The following is a 22,758-nucleotide window of genomic DNA, read 5'->3' on the forward strand; positions in this document are numbered from 1 at the left end:
AGCCATCAAGCATATTCACAATTTTTTTATATTTGACAATATGACGTGACGATATGACGTTTTAACATTTTTTCCTGACATGTTCAACATCAATTAAACAATTTCAGAGTTATTTTCTTTTAACAGTAGTTAACAAGCGTGTAAAAGGCAATACTATTGTGCAAGGGCATAGCTCTGCCATCCCACCCTCCCAAGCAGCATTCTTCCAGTCCTCTGTGTGGGTCCTTTCCCTTCTGCGTGGGTCCTTTCCCTTCTGGGTTCCACAACCCAGGCCGTTGCTGCCGGGACTCCCACAGTGTAGCTCCGGCTCCCCCCTCCGGGTGGGTGCAGACGAGTCCTCTTTATGGCTGCGTCCTAGGCCCGCCGCTCGCAGATTGTATGGTATCTGCAGCCATTTGGAGTACAGCCACGGGGGGGATCTGCCTGCACCTCCATACCAGCAGGTTTCTGGAGGTCCAGATGGCGTCCTTGATGGCGGCGAGAGTGAGCCAGTCCCTGGCAAAGTCGTTCGGAGGCCTCCTCGACCGACTCACCCCGTAAAGCACGTACTGTGCATCAGGGACCTCTCCTGCTGGCAAGTCCGGGAACTTTCCTAGTTGTTCGGCCATTGTCCACAAGACCTGGGCAGCGCTGCACTCACAAAAAAGGTGCCTCACCGACTCCTGGGCGCCACAGCCAGGTCGAGGGCACGTCGAAGTCGCTGACATTCCTCGGTGGTGCATTACAGCTCTGACTGGGAGAACTTCATGAGCCACCATCCATGACAAGTCTCGTAGTCTGTTTGGGAGGGCAGGATGATTGACGTTGCTCCAAACCGTTGTGGATTCGCCAAACGCAAGCCCCCGCACAGGGCTTACTGTAGCTCGCTCTTGCACAATAGCAATAAGGGCCCTGTGGTTTTGTAAAGTGTGACATTCTTGTGTTTCCAAATCAAACTTCTTCAAAAAATCCTGAATAAAGAGATGTGTTGGTGGCAAGTTAAACGAAACTGGAATCAAACGATTGTTTGGTACAAGCTTTAGCTTCCGCAAATATGAGCCCATTCAAAACCGGGTCATTGCTTGACTTTTCGGGTTGTTGGGTGGGCCCACAGCGTTTTGGAAGTGGAGAGAGACATATTTGCTTCCCAGGAAAAGCTGGAGGTCAGGCACTCCTTTCCCCCCTTTTTCCTTTTTCTTTTTCATTGTATCTCTTTTTATCCTTTCCCACTTTGAGCCCCAGACAAAGCGAAAGATGGCTCGGTCCAGTTGTAACAGCACGTTTCTTTTAGGCATAAAAATTAAACTGATTGACAAAAGCATTGGGAGGATGATCGCTTTGATGATTAGGACCTTCCCCTCTATTGTCAGTTTTCTTAGTGACCAAAAAACAAGTTTTTGCTTAACTTTCCTTGTCACGTCATCCCAGTTGGTCTCGCCTCCTCCATCCGCATTGAATTTTATCCCTAGGATTTTCTGGTCTGTCTTTAACACCGTCAGCGGGAGTCCTGCCTTTTCTGTCTCTTTCCACATTCCATAAAACTTCACTTGTGATTTTTCTCTATTTAGCCTTGACCCAGATGCCCTCCCAAACAGGTCAGTCAAGTCAAGGGCTCTTTAAACAGATGCGCGGTCAGTACACAAAATATTAAAATCATCCATGTACAAAACACACTTGGTAATTTGTCCCCCACTTCCTGGGATATTGATGCCTTCGACAAATCTATCTTTTCTTAACATTTGTGCCAAAGGTTCAATGCAAAGAACATAGAGAAGGGGAGACATAGGGCAACCTTGACGTACACCGCAGTTGATCTCGATTGCTTCCGATAAATTCCCGTTAATCATGAATTTGCTGTAGATGTCTCGGTATAGCAGTCCTACCCACTTGATGTATTTTTGGGGAAAACCACATTTTTGCAATACCCTGAAGAGGTATTGGTGCGAGACTCGATCAAAGGCTTTTTCAAAGTCTAGGTTTAGGACCGCTAGCCGCATGTTTCTGTCTCTTGCATAACAAATGGTGTCACGGATCAGCATGAGACTGTCGCTGATCTTCCTTCCCACAATGGCACAGGTTTGGTCTGGATCAACCAAGTCTCCCAAGACAACAGACATTCGTGTTGCTAGAAGCTTGCTGAAAATTTTACAGTCCACGTTTAAAAGCGTTATGGGTCGCCAGTTTTTTAAGTCAATTTTGTCTCCTTTTTTGTGCAATAGAGTAACTATCCCTATTCTGAAACTGTCTGGCATATGGTCTTGACTGGAAAATTCGTTAAAAACAGTTAACAGATCTGGTGCTAAAATATCCCAAAAAGTCCGGTAAAATTCGAGGTTGAGTCCGTCCTCCCCGGGTGATTTGCCTTTTTTCATAGTCTTTATGCAATCATTCAGTTGGTCTTGGGTAAAGTCCGATGTTAAAAAGGGGTCTTGACGCACTGATCTTGAAATATGATCTAATACATGCCCCATTTCATTCTCATATGTTTCTTTCTTTTCAAATATTTTTTTGTAGTAGTCTTCGACCAATCTGGTTATTTCACTACTTTCCTTTGTTATTTGCCCGTTTTCGTTTTGAAGTTTAAAAATCCCCTCATTTTTGCCCATAATTTTTTTTAAAAAGTAGCGTGTACATTTTTCCCCTTCTTCTATTTCTCTTTCTCTGCTTCTTATTATGATGCCTTTACTCTTTATTTCCGCCAAAGCGTTTAGTTCTTGTTTGGTCTCTTTGATTTCATCATTAAAGTCCATCCCCTTTTCTGTTAGGATGAAATAGCGTTGGAGTCTTCTTTGTAGTCCCGACATGCGTTTCATCTCTTTAAGTTTCTTGTTTTTCCCTGCATTTTTAAAAAAGGTCTGTGTTCGTTTCTTTGTCATTTCCCACCATTGTGCTCGTGAATCATACGAGTCTTGAAGGGTCTGCCAGTCTTTGTACAGCTCCCTGTATTGTGCGGCTAGAGCCTCATCCTCCAGCAGGGAGCAGTTTAACTTCCACAAACCCTTCCCAACAGTCATACCTGAAGGAAATGAGAAAGAGCAGGACAGTAGCAAGTGATCCGAAAAAAAAACTGGAATTAATCTTGCATCACTCTGTGCTAAACCCCTCGTAAATATGTAGTCTATTCGAGAGGCTCTGGCATTGTCACTACTGAACCAGGTGAAGCCCTCCTCTCCTGGATGTATGGATTTGAAACAGTCCACCAGTTTAAATGTCCGGCACATGTCTTGTAATAAAGTTGATGTTTTATCTACTTTAAACTCCTCATCGTTCCTCTTTCTATCCTTCCTACTTAGGATGCAATTAAAATCTCCTCCCACGATTAGTGGTTGATGGCCTAGCATATGCGACTGGATGTCCTCTAAAAGTTCGTACCTGAGTTGTCTGTCGGCATGGCCGTATATGTTAATGAGGTTAAAATCATTCCCTATATAAGAAAGTCTTGCTAAGATTGCGCGTCCGTCTCTCATCACAGTACTCCCCTTTATGATGAGTTGAGGGTTGTTTATTAAAATGGCTACCCCATCGTTACGGTTTTCATCCGAGCCACTCCATAATGACGGATATGGCCAAATCTCTTCCCACTGTTTATAATTTTTTAGAAAGGGGATGCAGCATTCCTGTAGTAAAAACACATCTGTTCTGATAGTTTTTAAGAACGATAAAACACTGTGAGCCTTAACCTTTGATCTCACACTTCTCACGTTGATAGTAGAGAATGTAATGTTCATAATTGTTGTTAAAGTATTTAAACTAGTTAGACAAAACCGGGGGATCTGAGTCCATTCTTTGGTGATCATCGAGATCATCGAGAGTGTCACCTGTGTCAGACACATCACTTAAGAGTAGTACCTCATTTTGAGACTCACCGGGGAAAACTCTGGGACCCTCTGACTCTCTGTCTGTGGTTCCAGGTCTTCCCCTTTTTTCTGGGTTAGGGGGTGAGCCAGAGGACCTATCAAGGGGTCTCTTACTTCCTTGCCCACACAGGGTCAGATTTTTTCCCTCCCCGACTTCCTCCGTCTCAACTTCATACAGTTCCCTTGTGGGATTATTCACCGGCAATCGGCTTTCTTCTAAATCTCTTATCTTTGTTTCTGGTTTTTTCACCACTCCCAATTTTGTCTTACTTTTACTCCTCTTTCCAGTGCCCGTATGGGTTTTTGAAGAGTCATTCGCCTTTTCGATTTGTTTGTCTTCTCCAAATCCCGGCAATGGCGTAGCAAACAAATTTGCTAATTTGAACTCTCTTCCAGGCCCTTCCTGATTAATATGTGTTTTCGGAGTGGCCGTTGCTTTTTCTATTCGTTTGTCATGTCCAAATTCAGGTATTTTATGAGAAATCAAATTAGAATTTCCAGGTTCTTCCTGTTTCAATTTTGATTCTCTGGTCTCTGCTCCAGGGGTTTTGGTAGGTACATTTGTTTTTTCAATTTGTTTGTCTTGTCCAATTTCTTTGTGCATTTCTTGATCAATTTCATTGGGTATTTCCATAACTTTATTCATTTCCTGTTCATCTTCATTGGGTATTTCTATAACTTCATTAATTTCTTGTTCATTTCCATTTTGTATTTCCATGACTTTATTAATTTAATTGTCTTTGTTATCTTTATTCACTTCATTGTCTTTGTGACATTTATTCATTTCATTATCTATGTTGTCTGACATCATTTCATTGTCTTTGTTGTCTTTGTTAACTGCCTTCCTAGCTTTCAATTTGTTAGCAAACGAATTCGGGCAGTTTCTAAAGAGGTGATTCGTTTCTCCACAGAGATTGCATTTTCTGCTATTGTTACATTCCTCAAAGGAATGTACAATTGTTCTGCACTTTCCACAAAAAATTCGATCACATACCTCAGCCAGATGCCCATGCTCACCACATTTGCGACAGAGTTTCGGTTGCCCTTGATAGTGGATAAAGCCACGGTTTTCCCCCAGGAATATAGTCGACGGGATTTGCTTCAGTCCCTGAAAGCCCTGAGGATCTTGCCGTAGTTGGACTGGTACCCTCCAGGCACCAGTCCAATAGCCTTTCTCACACCTCACCTTCATAGCCTGGCCTTTTACTGAGCAGTATCTACTCAACCAATAACAGACGTCATCAGCACTGATTATTTCACTAAACATTCTAACAACGACAATCTTGTTAGCATTATCAGTCAGCTTCTCCACTGTAAATCCTGAAAACTGGGACCTCACTCCCTCAAAGCGATTCCAAAACTCTTGATAAAGAGCTGCCGTTTCAAAACTCACATCAAAGCCTTTGCCAGAAGTCATTTTTATGACAGCATGTACCTCCTCCTTTTTAAACTTCAGAATCTTTTCAACAAACTTGTTAATAAAATCCGTCCTTGACATTCCCTCCGAAATTGCCACAACATCTTTGAGCAAGAATCTCACGCAGTTACGTCTCCGCCTCTTTGTTCACATGTGTACGTCAACAAAGGACTACACAAATGCATGCATGTGTGACAGACACACATAAGAACACCCTTATGACATTTAATAGTCATGGTCTGTACACCAAACTATTAGAAACACACATATTGGATTGCAAAATTTTAATTGCCAAAAAGTTTTTTTTTTGCTTGTCGACTGTCGTAACGGTCCGTGAGCAGGGACCCCCTAAAGTCCAAAAGGATGAATTACATCACCGTTCTTTGTTGCAATCGTCTGACCTGAGAGCGACCTTTGGATCCTGGCGTCTTCACCATTACTGTGTGGGGGAAAAACAATATATCACATGTAGTCAACTTAACAATTGAAAGTACGTATGAGATTTTATTTCATCCCCATTGTGTATTAAATGGCACCCCAAGTGGTCGACAAATACTTCATTCATATAAAATATTTATTTGATTTAAATAAGAGGGATACGAGGGATCATTATATTTCACAGTTTTGAAGAAATTGCATATTTAGTGGTGATCTTGCAACTAGGGAATCTCCAATGGGGACTTTGAGAAGATAACTTATCGCAGTGGTGCTTTTAGCACTTAGCGGCTACCTAATGCACACAGCAGACTTTCGCAGAGTTCTGTGATATAGGTATATTACACTTAACTGTTTCCTTCTTTAGCCACTCATGTTCACCACTTAGCTGCCAGTGATTGCTGGAGCCCATCCCAGCCATCTCCAGGCAGTGGGCAGGGGACACCCTGAACTGGTTGCCAGCCAATCGCAGGGCACACAGGGACAGACATTCGCTCATTTACACCTAGGGACAATTTGGACCGGCCAATTCACCTGAAATGCATGTTTTTGGAACGTGGGAGGAAACCGGAGTGCCCGGAGGAAACCCACGCAAGCACGGGGAGAACATACAAACTCCGCACAGGCGCTAACCACTGCGCCGCCGTGCTGCCCTGGTGAGAAAATATGGAAGAAAATATGGAAGTTGGCTTATAAAGTGCATCTTCTTCAATTGCTCTTGCCTCAGCCCCATTCTAAGGTAGGGCAACCTCTAGTGGCCATTTGTTACACACTGTTACTTAAAAGAATGAAATGGTCAAAAGAAAAATATTGGTTCGTCCTCTGTAATTAAAATAATGGGTCGGATTAAGTGAAATCTGATCATTTACTGCCGCACTTCTAGTATGAAAAGCTTGATTCAGTTGTAAAAATATGCTTGAAACCTCATTGTAATTGAGACCAGAAGAGTTTGCTTCTAAGCACATTTCCAACCACAAAGTGGATGCAGAGCCTGTTCAGAGGCGGAAAAAACACCAGTAAATGAGTCAGAGTGGAAACCGGGACAACCAATCCCGTGGCCCTGTTTGGAAGGAGGAATCGGGAAGTAAGCTCCACCCACCTTCTAGGTAGCGCTCCATGGAATCCGAGGGGGAGCCGTGGTTCCACGTGTAGCAGCAGAAGGATAAGAACCACACCAGCAACGTGGTTAGAACCAACACCAGTATCCAAAGGATCCGGACCAGAACCGGGTCAGTCTCCACCCAAGCCATCAGCGTCTCCATGGTAGTGCAAGTCACTCTGAAGAGGAATCAGGAAGTAGGAGTGAGGTAGGACTGAAGTTCACGCCGATGGATTCCAGATGCGGGGAAACAAGACGAGAAAGAGCAGGCGTGTACGGTGACAGCCACTCCTCCCCGACAAATCACAGGGAATCCTCACCAGAAAGGACAAGTCATCAAAATGTACTTGTGGCCATTTGAATGCACACACAGACACAATGACAGCATTTAGCAAACTAGTTTAGTACTGGCCATAAAGGTTGGCAACTGGTTTAACAGGACATTAAAAAGGCACTAGAGACGCCTTGAAAGGAGTGGCTATTCTTCAAAACCACTTCCTCTTAGTAGAAACAATTAAAAGCATACCTATATTGACTTTTTGATTTTTATCATAAGGCTCCACACTGTACCTTTTAAGGTTTCAATACTGGCAACCGTAGCAGTATTTGCTGCACTCTAGCCTCCAATTTTGAAACGACAAAATGAGTGGAATACAAAAATGATTTACCAACTGCTAGATAACAATTTAAAGCAAGCTAAAATTATAAATACAATTATTTTCCTATTCACACCTGGGCGGCAGTAGCTCATCTTGGAATAAAGAGGTCAAAGATTTGATTTCGGGCTCCTCTGTTAATTTTTATGGACCGGCACGGCAGCTGGGTGATTAGTGTGCAGCCTAACGGTGCAGAGGATCAGGGTTCAAGTCCAACTACCTGCCTGGGTTCCTCAGGGCACTCCGGTTTCCCTCACATTCCAAAAAACATGCATGTCAGGTTAATTGGCGGGTCCAAATTGTCCCTAGGTGTGGATGAGCGGGCGAATTGTCTGTCCCCCTGTGCCCTGCGACCCGGCTGGCAACCAGTTCAGGGTGTTTGAGGCTCAGGAGGTAGAGCAGTCATCTTGGGATCAAGAGCTCATAGGTTCGATTCCCGGCTCCTCCGTGCTATATTCTGAAGTGTCCTTGGGCAAGACACCGGATCCCTAATGCCCCCGATAAGCTGACACCGCTATCGGTGAGTGAGTGTGAAGCGCTTTGGCAGGTCTTCAGTGACTTGAAAATCGCTAAATAAATGCATTTACTGATCAGTTCTCAATGATTAGACCCACCCACACGTAAAGTTAAATATAAGACAGCAGACGGTAAGCAATGAAACAGTGACACCTAAAGCACAAAAAAAATAAAATGATTCATAATTGTTTTTCTTGCGAAAAAACATTGACCTTAAATAGTAAGACAACAGCGACATCAATCGGAGAGATTCGAAATTGACAAGTCAATGAAAGGAAAAATGAGGAGCGAAACCTTTTATTATTGATTTGACATATTATCCGTTTTAAGAATACATGACCTGGAAAGAAAATAATAAAGGTGAAATATCTGACATGGCAGCAAACTGCGGAATCCAGGAAAAAGTGAATAATTTCAAAGATGTCTCCTTCCTTCTCCTGCTTGCTTTAGTAGAATCCGGAATCCTGAGCAGCCCAGTTTGGCGTCTGGGGAAAGAGAAAAAGACAAGAATTCATATTTGTTTTCTTTATGTACAATAATATCGTAATTGGAAATCCCTTTAAATTTGCATTCCTTACAAATCAGCCAATACTAGTATGGGTACTTGTCCATCTCTAGTATTTTTAAATTAAATAAAGACTATAAAATCAATTATTCAAGAGTGTACGATTTAGAAAGGCAGAGTTCTGTAATAATACAGAAATCTTCAGTTAAAAGAAAACAATGTTAATGTTTTTGCTGCATTTAAAAAAAATGTTAGAATTTTTTTATAAACCATTTATTATGGTTTTCTATTTTTAACCATGATTTTTAGGATTTATGAAAAAAATAATTTTACATTTTTTCAAACATAAATCATACTAAATGTATTTAATCACGTAAAAATAGAAGTTAAAATTTAATATACATTATATATGTATATAACACTAGTTAATAATATCCAAATACATTATTTTTAATTACATTAAAATACTGAGGAGAAAACATACATATATTTACTTAATTACTTTGTTCCCTTTTCATATTTTTTATTTCTTAAAACACAAATGCTTATTGTGACCAATTTGACAGGTGTTTTGACATACAGAGTACATCATCTTTTAAGACCATCTTTTGTTTTGTTGGGAGTAAATACAATAAATACAATGCACAATAGCAGTGGTATCAGTATACGTATAAAAATACAGATACAACACAAGTATTTTTCCGGTGTACCTCATTCCTGTTGCTGTGAGCCACCTTCTTCTCGATGTTCATGGCCAGCATTTGGCTCCGGAAGGACAAGCTCTTGGTCTTCTCGATGACCTGCTGGTACGGCGACACGGCGTTGTTGCCCATCACCACGTGACCCTGTGCGAAACCTTAGTTAGAACGGCCTACACCAGTTTGAAATAGACCATTAAAAAAAAGTCAGCTTGTATCATGCAAATTCCGTCTGCAGTGCGCTTTAAATGCGGCATCTGAATGTCTGTGTACAGTCTTCGTTTAGCCACTACCTCTGAATCGTATAGCTCGCAGTATGATTGGCGAGCTACTTCGAGGTTTAAGAGACAAACTTATCGACAATTAACGAACCGATTCTTTTTTTGCAACTTACTATCAAGATATTTGATGGGATTTAAATGCAGAACAAGGAGCTGCAGGTAAGGGGAGATTAGGATCACTATTACGCCTAAAGGAGCAAGGATACACCTTGAAATTAACTTCCGGTTAGTTTCTGCTTTTGAATATGAATACAGTCATTCAATTTTTTTTACAAACTTACTGTACAAAGCGGTTTCAGAAAATGAGAAAATTGCAATTAGGTTTTTTTCTGTAATAAAACTGAAAACAAATCTAATATAGTCGGGATTTATTACAAATCAACTGATATATATAAGTCTTTTGATTCAATATTGTAGGTGAAAACTAATATCCCATCCCCAAATATTAAAGGTAGGATATATACAAGGACCACACGATTTTGGAACAAAAACTAATTGCCATTTTTTAAGATCAAATACTATTGCAAACTACAGACTATTATGACACCATCCCCTCGTCTAAAACATACAGACCTACATTGCAATTTCTGTGCTTGAGAGGATGTACTTAGAGACAGATAGTATACAGCTGTACCAAAATATCAACCACAGATGTGCAAATAAAAACAGAATTGCAGTTGAATAAATGGTCTTTATTGTCATTATACTACAGAACAACAAAATTGGAGGGCTATTCCTTTCAGTGTAAGGAATCGATTTTGAGAGCGGCTGGCAAGCTACACGCTAGTCGAGTTCGCGTCTTCTGCAATGTCTTAGTGATGGTTAAAATACAACTACAAGTAGTAGCTCCAAGCCGTCCGCTTTATTGGTAATGGAGCTGGCGTTTGTGACTAGCCACGAACAGCAGTGGTAGCTTAAGAGTTGTTAGTGTAGCAGTTAGCTTCCCCTTCAAACACCACCTTAGTCGATCTCAAGGTCGCGATAAAAATCCAGGGAGCACAAGCTGGTGATCAGCTTTTCCTTGAGTATTCCCGAGTCCGATTTAACTGATGATTTATTTTCAATATAACAAGCCACTAAAGCTATGAGCTGTGGCATTTGTTTTGGTGGCCATTTGTGCAAGGGCTGTTTGACTGTCAGCTTACTTGCAAACTTTGCCTGGTCTTTATTGGTTGGTGCCATTAAAAACATGCTTCTGATTGTCTGGTGCTGTTAAGCCACAAAATGTGATCACTTTTGTTGGCCAAACACTCAGTCAATCAAATAACAAAATGGAACTATGAATCCTTGAAATAAACGTAGTGGTTTGTGGTTACACTATTGCACTCAGCTCATCGCGTAGATTTTTTTCAAAAGCTGACCATGCGGCTTACAATACAATGCGCCTTATATATATATATATATATATATATATATATATATATATATAGATCAATATTGAGTCAAAAAAAGGTCTCGCAACTACGGTAAGAGTCTTCAACTTGATTATTTCCCCGTAGAAGCAGTGTGCGGTGCATGCTGGGATGTATACCGCCGTTTTGTTTCCTAACCAATGTGCCAATCATCATTTGAATCGGTCACTATTGGCTAAAGTTCATTGTAAGTAAAGGAGGCGGGTCCTTTTTAGTATTTACAAGCACGTATAGCCGAAAGCTGGGTTAGACAAAGCCTGCAATTGGCCGAAACAGATGTGAATCACAAGTTAGGTTGCTCTACGGCCTAGAGAAAACATTTTTGTGGGGCTAAACAGACCGTTAACAATAATCAACATCCATCAGGGCATAGATGCTTTTTGGCAGAAGAAAAAAAAAAAAAAAAAAAAAAATCACCATTATCGCGTGTTTTGGAGTAAATGCATATTTTACACGGTTTGATTTCCTGTACTCACGGATGTAAGGGGACCATGTTTGCGTATTAACATCGAACGGGATGGCTGCTAGACGTCTTTGGTGAGATTTATTTTTTTCAGGTATATCGTTTTAGACAGATTGTGATGTTTCTGTGATGAGTATATTTTTAAATGATTAGCATATCTTGAATCCTAAGAGTTAAAACTTTCCAATAATTTGTGGCATGACGTAGTTCAGTGACTGGTGCAAAACCCTGAGCAATACGCGAGGATTTACTCTCAAGCCAGAAGTGCTCGGTGGCTGGAACACTATTGATAAAAGCACATAGGGGCAGTGGGAATAAAAAGACGCTTTGAACTCAGTTGGACATTGTTAGCACATACTTAAGGGAAAATATTTAATTTTAGACTTAAAGGACTCGCCAAACTATGCACCCTACCAATATTTCAGTACATATGCAAGGAATCAAAAAACGTATGACATTGTTTTTTTGAAATGCAATAAAAAGAAAAACGACTATCACAATATACTCATTTTCTGAGACTGTGCTGTATGTAGTTTCTTCCTGGGCGGCAGTAGCTCAGGAGGTAGAGCGCTCGTCTTGGGATCAAGGGATCCCAGTTCGAATCCCGGCTCGATACCCCCAATAAGCAGGTTAGCGCCTTACATGGCTGCAAGGCCGCTATTGGGAAATGTGGAGCACATTGTAAAGCGCTTTGGGAAGTCATTGACTTTAAAAGCGCTATATAAAATGCAGATCATTTCATTTCTTAACTCTTTAGTTGCTGAAATATTGTACCTATTTCAGATTTAGTTTCGTACCAATTCCTAATATCGTCTTACTGCACTGTTCCAACATATTTTAAAAGAAAAAAAGATACTTAAAACAGTGGAATGCTCTTATCTGCATCTTTTTTGCAGAAAACCTGATGTGGCCCCACCTCACCCACACTGAAGTTACGACGCCCCCGATAGCGGAATTTGACATTCCTGATTTAGTCGCTTTCCAGGGCTTACCAGCTTGGAGTCGATTTTGGCGTCCAGTCGAGCGTTGCGGATGAGGTTGACGATCCACCTCTCCGCTTCCTCGGGTTTCATGTTGAGCTTATCAGCCAGCATGCTGTGTGGGGGGTAAAAATGCCCTGTTAGGGAAATCAGTTATTTTAAATGAATACAATTCCTGCATACTTGATGCTGATGCACTGATGGATGCGGCAGAAGGTCTCGAAGATGAAAAGGCGAGCGTTCTCAATGAAGTCCTCCAGGCAAGCAACAAGGAAGAAGTCGTTGACGAGGACCTGGATTAAAACAACATTAGAATCAGCAACAAAGAAAATCTCCCATTTGATAATACCGTCAGATTATTTTCTTAAAGGCTTTAAAATAAAATAAAAAGGTATAATTTGGGCAGTAGCCGCCAATATAGGAATAAAAAATACACTGGTGTTATTTACATATTTATAGCCTAAAAGACATAATTGCTGCAGCTAAGTTACCACATAAAATATTTAACTTTACTTTTCTATATTTAAAATTAAAATTATGTCTGAGATCAAAATAATTCACAAAAATAAGTTAGCGGTAACCTTCTTTTTACCCCTCTGTTTTTTTTTAAATCAAATGGTTCTTTATTAAAGCAATTATAAGAAAACAAATATAGGGGCGGTGCAAAAACAATATAAACAAATGCTTAAAATGAGGTGCAAAAAAACTTACAGTTCAAATTATAATGAGCAAAATTATAAGATATGCAAGTTTAAAAAAATAAATTAACATGGTTTTGTAGTAGAATAGAAATAAATGCTTACAATCGGACAAAATCATATGACCAGAAAGTTTTCTTCATTCTAATTATTTTTTATCATTTTACCCCGAAAAATGAATGTAATCTGCCTTCATTATGTCTTTCTTATTTCAATAATAAAATTCTGAAATATACTGAAACAATTAAGAAAATTTAATGAAACAACCCCAATTATCTGATAGCTGAACAAGCAAATTTAAGCGTATGTCTAAAAAAAAAGTTGAAAATGGCATTTTTGCTAATGTGCAACTCACAAGAAAATAATTCTGCTTGAATGACTTGACTTGCTTTATTTATCTTAGTTCATTAAAACAAGACAGAAAAAAATACTAATAACATTAAATAATTCCGAAAGAAATAAAAACCAAGAGCTTTTTTAAAAACAAATTGTCAGAACAATGAAATGCTATAAATTATCTACCAACTTAACAAGAAAATTTGACAGGAACTAAAAACAAGGTAAAGTATTTTCATACATAGCAACATGATCTGACAATTAAACACACTTTCTAACAAGATTTTGAAATAAAATTTTCAAAAGTAAAAAACAGGAACTTGAATATCATTTTTAACATTAACAGTAACATTTATCCAATTTTTGCATCAAAACTTCACTTCTTGTTAGGGTTTTTTTTTTTCTGGTAAAACTTCACTGTGCTGTTTACACGCGGAAAGAAATTTGATGGCACAAATAATCAAAACTCCCAAAAGGACTTGCGTACCCACAAATTAAATCCCAAAAGACGCACACGAGTCGCCTAGTGTGACAGGACAAATGAAGCACTCCATCGCCGCAAATACTCAAAAAGAAAATCTGGCAAGGTACAAAGTGGTCCCAAAGCGGAGCCTGAAAACTGCTGCCGGACCCAAAGCTGACAGCCGTTCCGCTTAAAAAATGTCAAAAGGATTTACTGATTGGATTCAGTGGAGCTGCTTGCCTTCAAGCGGAGTAAAAAAAAGCCAGATTTTTTTTTCTCACCGACTCGCACTCCCTCAGCTTCTTCTGTGCGCTGTCAAAGTCAAAATTGACGTAGAGGCATTCCACAAACTCTGTGATGGGGTCCTTGTAAGTGTACGACTCCTGGAGAAGCAAACCTGATAATGAATCCCCGTGCGAGATGTTTTATAGGTAAGAGAGAGGGTTTTACCTGCTGGATAACCTTGACCAAGTCTTTGAGAACTTGTCGACGCTTGCGCACATCCTTGTTGGTGATGACAGCAGTTGTCAAGTAGCGAAGAATGTGTGGGCACATGGTTTGGATGGCATTCAGGTATCTGGAGTGGGTTCCAAACAATCATGAGGTTCAATTAGAATTCTGAATTATGTAGTAAATAGTCTTCTTCAAAGTGTTACGGTAACAGATACATTCTCATAATAAAAGCCTGGGAAAAAAAATGAGCAGTTCTTTTGCAGGGTTTTAATTACAGAATGTTCTGGGCATAAACAAACTAAAGGAAATGGGTGTAGGAATTCACAAATGCATTTAACACCCACACCTATTAGTAAATTAAACAATAGCAGGAAAAGCTTTGATTTTTTCTATTCTGTTAGGCAAACATAATTACATACTGATAGTGCTTTTTGAGAAGGAACTTTCCAAAAGACAGCATCCTCTTGTGATCGATGTTTACGCACTGCAACTTTAAAGTGAATTGTGTAAAAAAGGAATGTATTATTTAGCACCTACTAGTGGTTAAAAAATGTTATTAGTTTTAAAAAACAATAGTGATTTGAATAATAAGCAAAAATACATTAAGTACCATTTAAACATGCATTTCTTAATAATAGGTTGAGTGATTTATATGTATTTGATAAAACAGGGGCCTCACCGAGAGGGAGCTGACACGATTGTCGGCCATTATGCTTCTACACGTCCCCAAAAACCCCAAATCTCAGGAAATACATAAAAAATAAGATGAAAAATGGTGCATTTTGGTCACTTTGAGTCTCCATAGGTTGTATTGTTCCTTGAGCTTTGTAGCACTTGTTGTCGATTGCAAAAAGCAATACAGTGAAATCTATTGGTCAAATATTAGATAGTGTCCCTTTAAACATTGAGCATAAGGTCCTACAGTTAAACAGACCACTGTCCTAGTGACAATAGCCTTATCATCCTTGGGGGAAATCTTGGTCAAGCCACTCAACCTTTGCCTGAGAAAATCAATTATATTCTATACGTTAGGAGTCTGCTTGATGTCTTTCACATCCACACTGGTATTCAGGAATGTGCTTACAGAACTCATTTAGAAATGTGTCACCATAAGATCCTTTTCCCCTGATTGTTGAAAAATGACTGATTTTACAAGCATAAAAAGTCTACAGACGCCTGTTCATTGGCCATTTTGTTATTAATATTAACAAAACAAGACCAGGACAATTCGTTGTCAAATTGAAAACTTCTATCCACTCACTGAGGTTGGTAAAGGAAGAGCTCGATGATACTGTCTCGGCCTTTCGGGTGGTTAAAAAACACAAAAAGGGACCAGTGGATGAGCCACGTTCTTTGCTGGAGCGACTGGAGAGGAGAGCTCACGGTCTACATGAGGAACAGACACAAGATGCATCTTAAAAATAAGAACTCAAAAAAACTAAAATAAATATTACTCTCCCTCACATTGTTGTCAATCGTCTCCCTCAGTCGTGTCAGGTCCTCCATGGAGGTCTCCCAGTTTTGCATTAGGATCTCCGAGGCCAGTTTGCCCCACAAGGAGCTCAGAGCGTTCCTGTCTGTGGATGGGACCTGAAAGACAAACGACAAAATTAAATGTGAACAAACACAATTTTGGGCCATTTTTGGTGATTAAAATAGGCATGTACCAGGACACGGAAGAAGTACAGATACTCAGCTGCGGAATTGTAGTTACCACACTCGTACTGGAACTGGGCATGTTTGTACAGGGTGTCCAGGTACTCTTGACGGAACTTTTGGAATTACAGAAAATAATCAAGCACAATATTATTGCCGTATTTTCACGACCATGGGCACACCGTAGTAAAAAAAAGCGCAGTATCTGTAGCTGGTTCTTATTCTGTATTTAACACATCCACAGGGTGAACCGCACAATATGGCGCGGGTGCCCTCCGTTGCTGCCGCGTTACAACAACACAGACAAGGTTGTATATTTAAAAATGCAACCGACACAAAACTGAGTTTTGTTGTAGTTTATTTAGGTATTTAAGCACCAAGACAATAACTTCCAAATTGCTAAATACGCTACGGCGGAAGCATCTACCCTAAGGCAACCGAGCTGGTCTACGTCCGCCGCTTTACGTACGACACAGGGCGCGCCGCACAGTTTGAAGAAATTCGGACTTTTATTTGCGCCTTTTGGTCGTGAAACGACTGTACATATTCAACGGGTGAATTCCCACCGTACACATTAAAATCAAGTTAAATACTTACGTTATGTTTCTCTGAAAGATAATCAAAGAGCATCCTCCCATCCCTGTGGACAAAATGAGTTTAAACAACAAATTTTTACATTACGATTCTGTTTGATTGTTTGCAACAATACAGTAGATCCCCGCGGTACGGCGTTACAAAATTATAGGGTTACAAAAAGAAATTACAGTATAACGAGGTTACATCTCCAAGATGCCTATCTGCTATAGGTCAACGTCATATGAAATGCTGGTTTGGACCATGACATGAAAATGTTGACATCCTAATGGCTGAACAACCTCCCATTATTCATTTCAGAATTACGTATGCTCGGTGTAGACTTGGTGAGTCGGCCAGTCAATAATTATTTTTGTACTGAATTCATCAGCTATGGTTTAAAAGTTTACGGTGATGCTAAAGAAAAAAGGCAAAAACACAAAGACCATTAAACCAAAGCTTGCAACTACCAAGAAGTATGAAGGAAGCACAGGAAACGCTAGCCTCGTTAAATTGCCAGGCCGTAACCAATATACGATCAGGACTACTATTGAAAGTAAGGAGGCGAATTAAAGAAATATTCCAAAGGCATAACAATTCTAGTATGTTGAAGGTTTGAAATCAGTTTCATTTTAAAGCCGCTGTCTCCTCCCCTTTTGCATCCACTTGCTACTCTCCTTGACCAGCTCAAATCTCACCAAATATAAATGTTAATTTTCCTTTGCATGTTTCATGTTATTTAACCATGTGTACACACTTTACACATTAGTACTTACTATGTACATTTTTTTCATTTTAACGTTTTTATACGGGGTATTGATTTCCATTCCCCGCTATTCGTCCATATCCCTTTGCGATCCCCACTTCAGACTTGATAAATCTTGTATCCTGAGGGCCTACTCTCTTTTTAACGTTCGGTTTGATTTTTAAATCTTAAAAGCACCTGGTCGATTGCATCTGCCTCGTGATCTCAGGGTCCTCAAACTTCCTGACGATGGGCACGGTCTCCGACTGCAGCTGCATTAGTTGAGCCATTACAGTGTGTCTCTTCTCTGTTAAAGCTGCAAAGGGTATGATTTTTTTAAATATGTTGTGATCTAGAAATCAAGCATTATCGAGCGAATTGCTCATTTGGATACAGATTTGTGTCTTACAAAGTGGAGTCTCCTTGTCGGGATAAAGGCTCTTGTACACATCCGTGTAGAAGTCCACCATGTTGGTGTCGATGGCGAGATCCAGCTTGCTTTGGAGAAGCTCTTTTTCATTGTAGATCTTGAAATTAAATTATTTCTTTGTTACAAACCATATTTACAATTGTATTTATACGAGGTTTTGACACCAGTAAAGACAGAACAACACATAAAAGAGATGCTCAGTTGCCAAATTACTAGTTCTCTATTATTGTATAATTGCTGGCACTTCTAAATTATGAAAATCAATTCATTTTGACCCAAAAATTGCGCGTAATCTTCCAGCTACTTACGTAGCAGTATTGCGATATTTTGAGAGAACATAAGTCATAATTAAAAATCAGAAAGATGCGAAATGAATACGTAACAGAATCCATTAACGTGTAATATTTTGATACTTCTATTGTCACGTGCAAATCATTTAGCACGTGTAAATTAACGTTATCTTTCAGAAGATCCGTCAGGAATTGGTTTAGGGACAACAAATTCTAATTAGCTAAACTTTGAAAGCAGATGCATGCTCAATGCTCTCGTACACTCAAAACTGACTACGCTAACAATGCTTAACGGTAGGATGCAATCGTGGACAGGTTCAAAAGCATTGAAAATCGTGCTTTATTTATTTCTATTTAAAGAAAGACAATAAAATGACAAAATGATCGGATAGACTCACGATTTTTGTACCTCCAAACCAAAAGTCGCTTGCTAGCCAACGTGTCTGAAAGCTAAAGCTATCTCGGCTACGACGTATTTACGTCGTTTTTCCACAGTTTCAACACTATACCTTAAAAATAAAAATCTGTAACTAACAAAAATGTTTTCCAAAATAAAACCCAACGTACCCCTTTTCCGGAAAGGAATTCCAAAAGCGGAAAAACCAAGTGCCGGTCGAGAAAATGTGCTATCTTGGTGGTGAGATCGTACTCCGCCATCCTGGCTGCTTTGAAAAGGGAAACTTTATCGACACCACTAGACAAAAACATAGAAATTTTGACGTCATACGTATGTAATAAACTTTATTGACAACGCAAGATAGAAACCACAATCCCGTGACGTCACATTCGCAAAATAAGAAAACCACAGCCGATTGCTCCTATTATGAATGATTGCAATCCCCCCTATCAAGCGATAATGAACATTACAAACACAACTGCAACACTTATTTACCTACTGCAAGAAAGACTATTTAGACATACTTTGTGCAAAGGAATTTACTTTATTTAAGAAATAAACCACCCAAAAATATTTTAGGATCTTTCTTATTCATTTTCCCACTTGCATTAAATTTAGGATTTTTTTTATACGTAGAAGTGTATTTTATGAAAATAAAATCATGTAAAAATTGTGATAAAACATTGAAAATGTATAAGTTGACAGGTATGACATACATGAGAACTTGAAATGAAGGAAATTGACAAAGTTCCCAAGATTGAAATAATAATCATTTTGATAAAATACTTAAAAATATATATTTTAATCATTTTATATTTTATTTTTATTCTTGTTGTTTGTTCATGTAACATCCATTGCAGCCTGGTCATCCTGGAAGGCGGTCCTTTCTCAAGCTTTCTTTATTTTCCCCATGCTGAGGTTGGTGAGTTTTTCTTTGCCCTCATGTATGTTTCAGATCAGGGGATGGTGTAATAACAGTCCGTATTTTGCAATAATCTGTGGTCGGTGCAGCCCTTTGAGACTCCGTGTGATTAACGGCGTCACAAATAAACATGACTTGACTTGACAAGAAGTCTGGGGGCGGCACGGCAGCTAAATGGTTAGTGCATCCACGGCACAGTTCTAAGGTCATGCTAGATAGCTCCAGCACCCCCGCAACCCTACTGCGGTTAAGTGGTGCAGATATTATATGGAATGGATGGACATAAAGTCTGCTTTTTTTAGCAGCAAGGTTAGGAATCCCGGACAGACGATCCTGCGACGCAATGAGGGGGTATTCAGTTAATATTAATCTATATTGACGTATTTAAAAAAGCCACACATAACGTTGAAGCCCTCTATATGATATGAATATATGATCTATGACTTTATGTGGTTTACTGCAAAAAATGTGGTTACTACGTTGCTCACAGGTACTTGAGCAGTAGACAAAAAGTTTGTCGACAATAAGCGCATAAGAGTAAATCTTACTTGGCTAAAAGTACCTTTGAGACGGCGCGGTTGTCCCTCAGGGCGATGGAAGCCAGGCTGAATCAATTTGTGTCAAACTGCAAATTTACCAAGCAGACTGTAATTGGATGCGCACATGCAAGCTAGCGGTGCGGCGGTGGTGACTCAGGAGACCTAATTAGATTTAGTGGTTGAATTGTTATGTTTATTCACGGATCTATTAGTTCCTTGTCCAGAGCATTCCCGAAAATGACACCAGATATGAAGGCGAATCGAACTGACAAGGACAGCACTGCTAGAAAACTACTCCACCTGATGAATGATTGACAATCACTTGACCACGGAAAGGGTTATAACCCCTTCTGTTAGTCATGCAAGTACCTGTTAAACTTCTTACACAACTGTTATCTTTCCAATCCAACCAACTAACCAACATACCAACCTACTGTGCATAACTGACTTTCTAAAAACCTGTCTGTAAAACTTATTTGGTGTGCAACCTACCAGTATACTAACTACCGAACTACCTGTCCAACCTACAAACCAACATACTCATAACCAACAAATTGATCAACTAACTAATCAACAAAACAACCACATGTCCAACTTACCAGTTATTCAACCAACTATCTGTATCTATCTGTCCTACCTACCTACCTACCTACCTACCTACCTACCTACCTACCTACCTACCTACCTACCTACCTACCTACCTACCTACCTACCTACCTACCTAACTAACTAACTAACCTAGTGACCAAATAACCAACTAACAACATGTCCAACCTACCAGGTAATCATCCAACTACCAGTACATACCTTTCCATCCTGAGAGACAATGTCCCCAGTAACCAACCAACCAACCAACCAACAAAACACCCACATGTCTAACTTACCAGGTAACTAATCAATTATCTGAATCTATCTGTCCAACTTGCCAGCCAACCTGAGCAACCACCCAACCAACCTACCAACCAACCGACCAACCAACCGACCGACCGACCGACCGACCAACCGACCGACCAACCACCCGACCGACCAACCAACCACCCCAGTAACCAAACAACCAATCACCTCAGCAACCAAACAATTAACTAACTACATGTCCAACATACCAGGTAATCATCCAATTACCAATATCTACCTGTCCATCCTACCAGAGTACCCGATAACCAACCAACCAACCAACTAGACAATTACATGTCAAAACTACCAAATAATCTACCAACCAACCAATCAACTACAAGTCCAACCTACCTAGTGATCAACAAACTACCTGTATCTACCAATACATACTACCAGCAAACCTACCCATAAACCAACCAGCCAGCCATACAACCAACTAAATGTCCAACCTACCAGGTAATCAACTAACTACGGTACCTGTACACTGGCTTGCAAAACTATTTGTCCCCCTTGAACTTTGTGACCTTTTGCCACATTTCAGACTTCAAACATCAAGATATAAAACTGTCATTTCTTGTGAAGCATCAACAATAAGTGGGACACAAGCATGAAGTGGAACACACTTTATTGGATACTTCAAACTTTTTTAACAAATAAAAACGAAAAAGTGGGTGTGCAAAATTCTTCAGCCCTATTGGATTAATACTTTGTAGCGCCACTTTTTGCTGCGATTATAGCTGCATGTCGCTTGGGGTATGTCTCTATCAGTTTTGCACATTGAGAAACTGATATTTTTGCTCATTTCTCCTTGCAGAATAGCTCGAGCTCAGTGAGGTTGGATGGAAAGCGTTTGTGAACAGCAGTTTTTAGTTCTTTCCAAAGATTCCCAATTGGATTGAGGTCTGGACTTTGACTTGGCCATTCTAACACCTTGATATGGTTTTTGGTGAACCATTCCGTTGAAGCTTTTGCTTGTTTTGGATCATTGTCTTGTTGGAAGACAAATCTCCGTCCCAGTCTCAGGTGTTTTACGGATTCCATGAGATTTTCTTCCAGAATGGTCCTGTATTTGGCTCCATCCATCTTCCTATCAATTTTAACCATCTTCCCTCTGCCTGCTGGAGAAAAGCAGGTGCAAACCATGATGCTGCCACCACCATGTTTGACTGTGGGGATGGTGTGTGGAGGGTGATGAGCTGTGCTGCTTTTACGCCAAACATAACGTCTTACATTGTTGCCAAAAAGTTCGATTTTGGTCTCATCTGACCAGAGCACCTTGGGATGTTTAAAGCTTGGGAAATCTTTTTGTATCCAGTTCTAGCTTTAAACTTCTCCACAACAGTATCTCGGACCTACCTGGTGTGTTCCTCGTTCTTCATGATGCTCTCTGGGCTTTAAACAGACCTCCGAGACTACCACAGTGCAGGTGCTTTTATAAAGAGACTTGATTACACACAGGTGGATTCCATTCATCATCGTTAGTCATTTAGATCAACATTGAATCGTTCAGAGATCCCCACTGAGCTCCTGGACAGAGTTTGCTGCACTTAAAGTAAAGGAGCTGAATAATTTTGCACACCCACGTTTTTGTTTTTTTATTTGTTAAAAAAGTTTAAAATTTCCAATAAAGTGTGTTCCACTTCATGATTATGTCCCACTTATTGTTGATGCTTCACAAGAAATTACAGTTTTATATCTTGATGTTTGAAGTCTGAAATGTGGCAAAAGGTCACCAAGTTCAAGGGGGCCAAATAGTTTTGCAAGCCTCTGTAAACCAATTAGCCAACTTACCCGGTAACCAACCAACTCTATAACTTATCAACCATACAACCAACCAACATACTGTGCACGACTAACTTTCCAATTCCCTCTCTATCAAACGGCCTTGATGTGCAACCTATCAACCTACCAGTACCTAACCAACTAACTTTATGTCCAACTTACAGGTGTCAGAACCAGAACAGATACAGGACCCAATCGCGTGACGTTCTCACACAATCCTTTTATTTTATGGGAAATGGGGAGTCATGCACGTTTGGAAACCGGTCTGGCGTGGAAGGACAG

The 22,758-nt window shown here is 40.0% G+C and overlaps 2 protein-coding genes across 2 annotated transcripts in view; both read right to left on the reverse strand.

The window, feature by feature from the left end:
* Positions 1 to 7,151, reverse strand: part of pleca (plectin a) — a 109,841-nt gene extending 102,690 nt beyond the window's left edge. The window contains exons 1-2 of the mRNA XM_088328538.1: positions 6,788 to 7,151; positions 5,655 to 5,692 (exon numbers count right to left, since the gene is read on the reverse strand). Of these exons, the coding sequence (XP_088184664.1) occupies positions 5,655 to 5,692; positions 6,788 to 6,950 (201 nt within the window). The 5' untranslated portion in view covers positions 6,951 to 7,151. The remainder of the gene's footprint in view (positions 1 to 5,654; positions 5,693 to 6,787) is intronic.
* A 1,089-nt stretch (positions 7,152 to 8,240) lies between these two features.
* On the reverse strand, positions 8,241 to 18,636 carry eif3eb (eukaryotic translation initiation factor 3, subunit E, b). The gene is made up of 13 exons (XM_088328544.1): positions 18,510 to 18,636; positions 17,632 to 17,749; positions 17,421 to 17,538; positions 16,502 to 16,544; positions 15,916 to 16,020; positions 15,713 to 15,838; positions 15,510 to 15,634; positions 14,246 to 14,372; positions 14,077 to 14,178; positions 12,482 to 12,591; positions 12,311 to 12,413; positions 9,175 to 9,309; positions 8,241 to 8,444 (listed from the first exon to the last, which is right to left on the reverse strand). The coding sequence occupies exons 1-13, from the start codon at positions 18,597 to 18,599 to the stop codon at positions 8,406 to 8,408; spliced, it is 1,341 nt and encodes a 446-aa protein (XP_088184670.1). The 5' UTR covers positions 18,600 to 18,636; the 3' UTR covers positions 8,241 to 8,405.
* Positions 18,637 to 22,758: the final 4,122 nt, after the last annotated feature.

Source organism: Urocampus carinirostris, chromosome 2 (genome assembly GCF_059441175.1).
Source record: "Urocampus carinirostris isolate Australia breed hairy pipefish chromosome 2, RoL_Ucar_1.0, whole genome shotgun sequence".
Taxonomy (NCBI): domain Eukaryota; kingdom Metazoa; phylum Chordata; class Actinopteri; order Syngnathiformes; family Syngnathidae; genus Urocampus; species Urocampus carinirostris.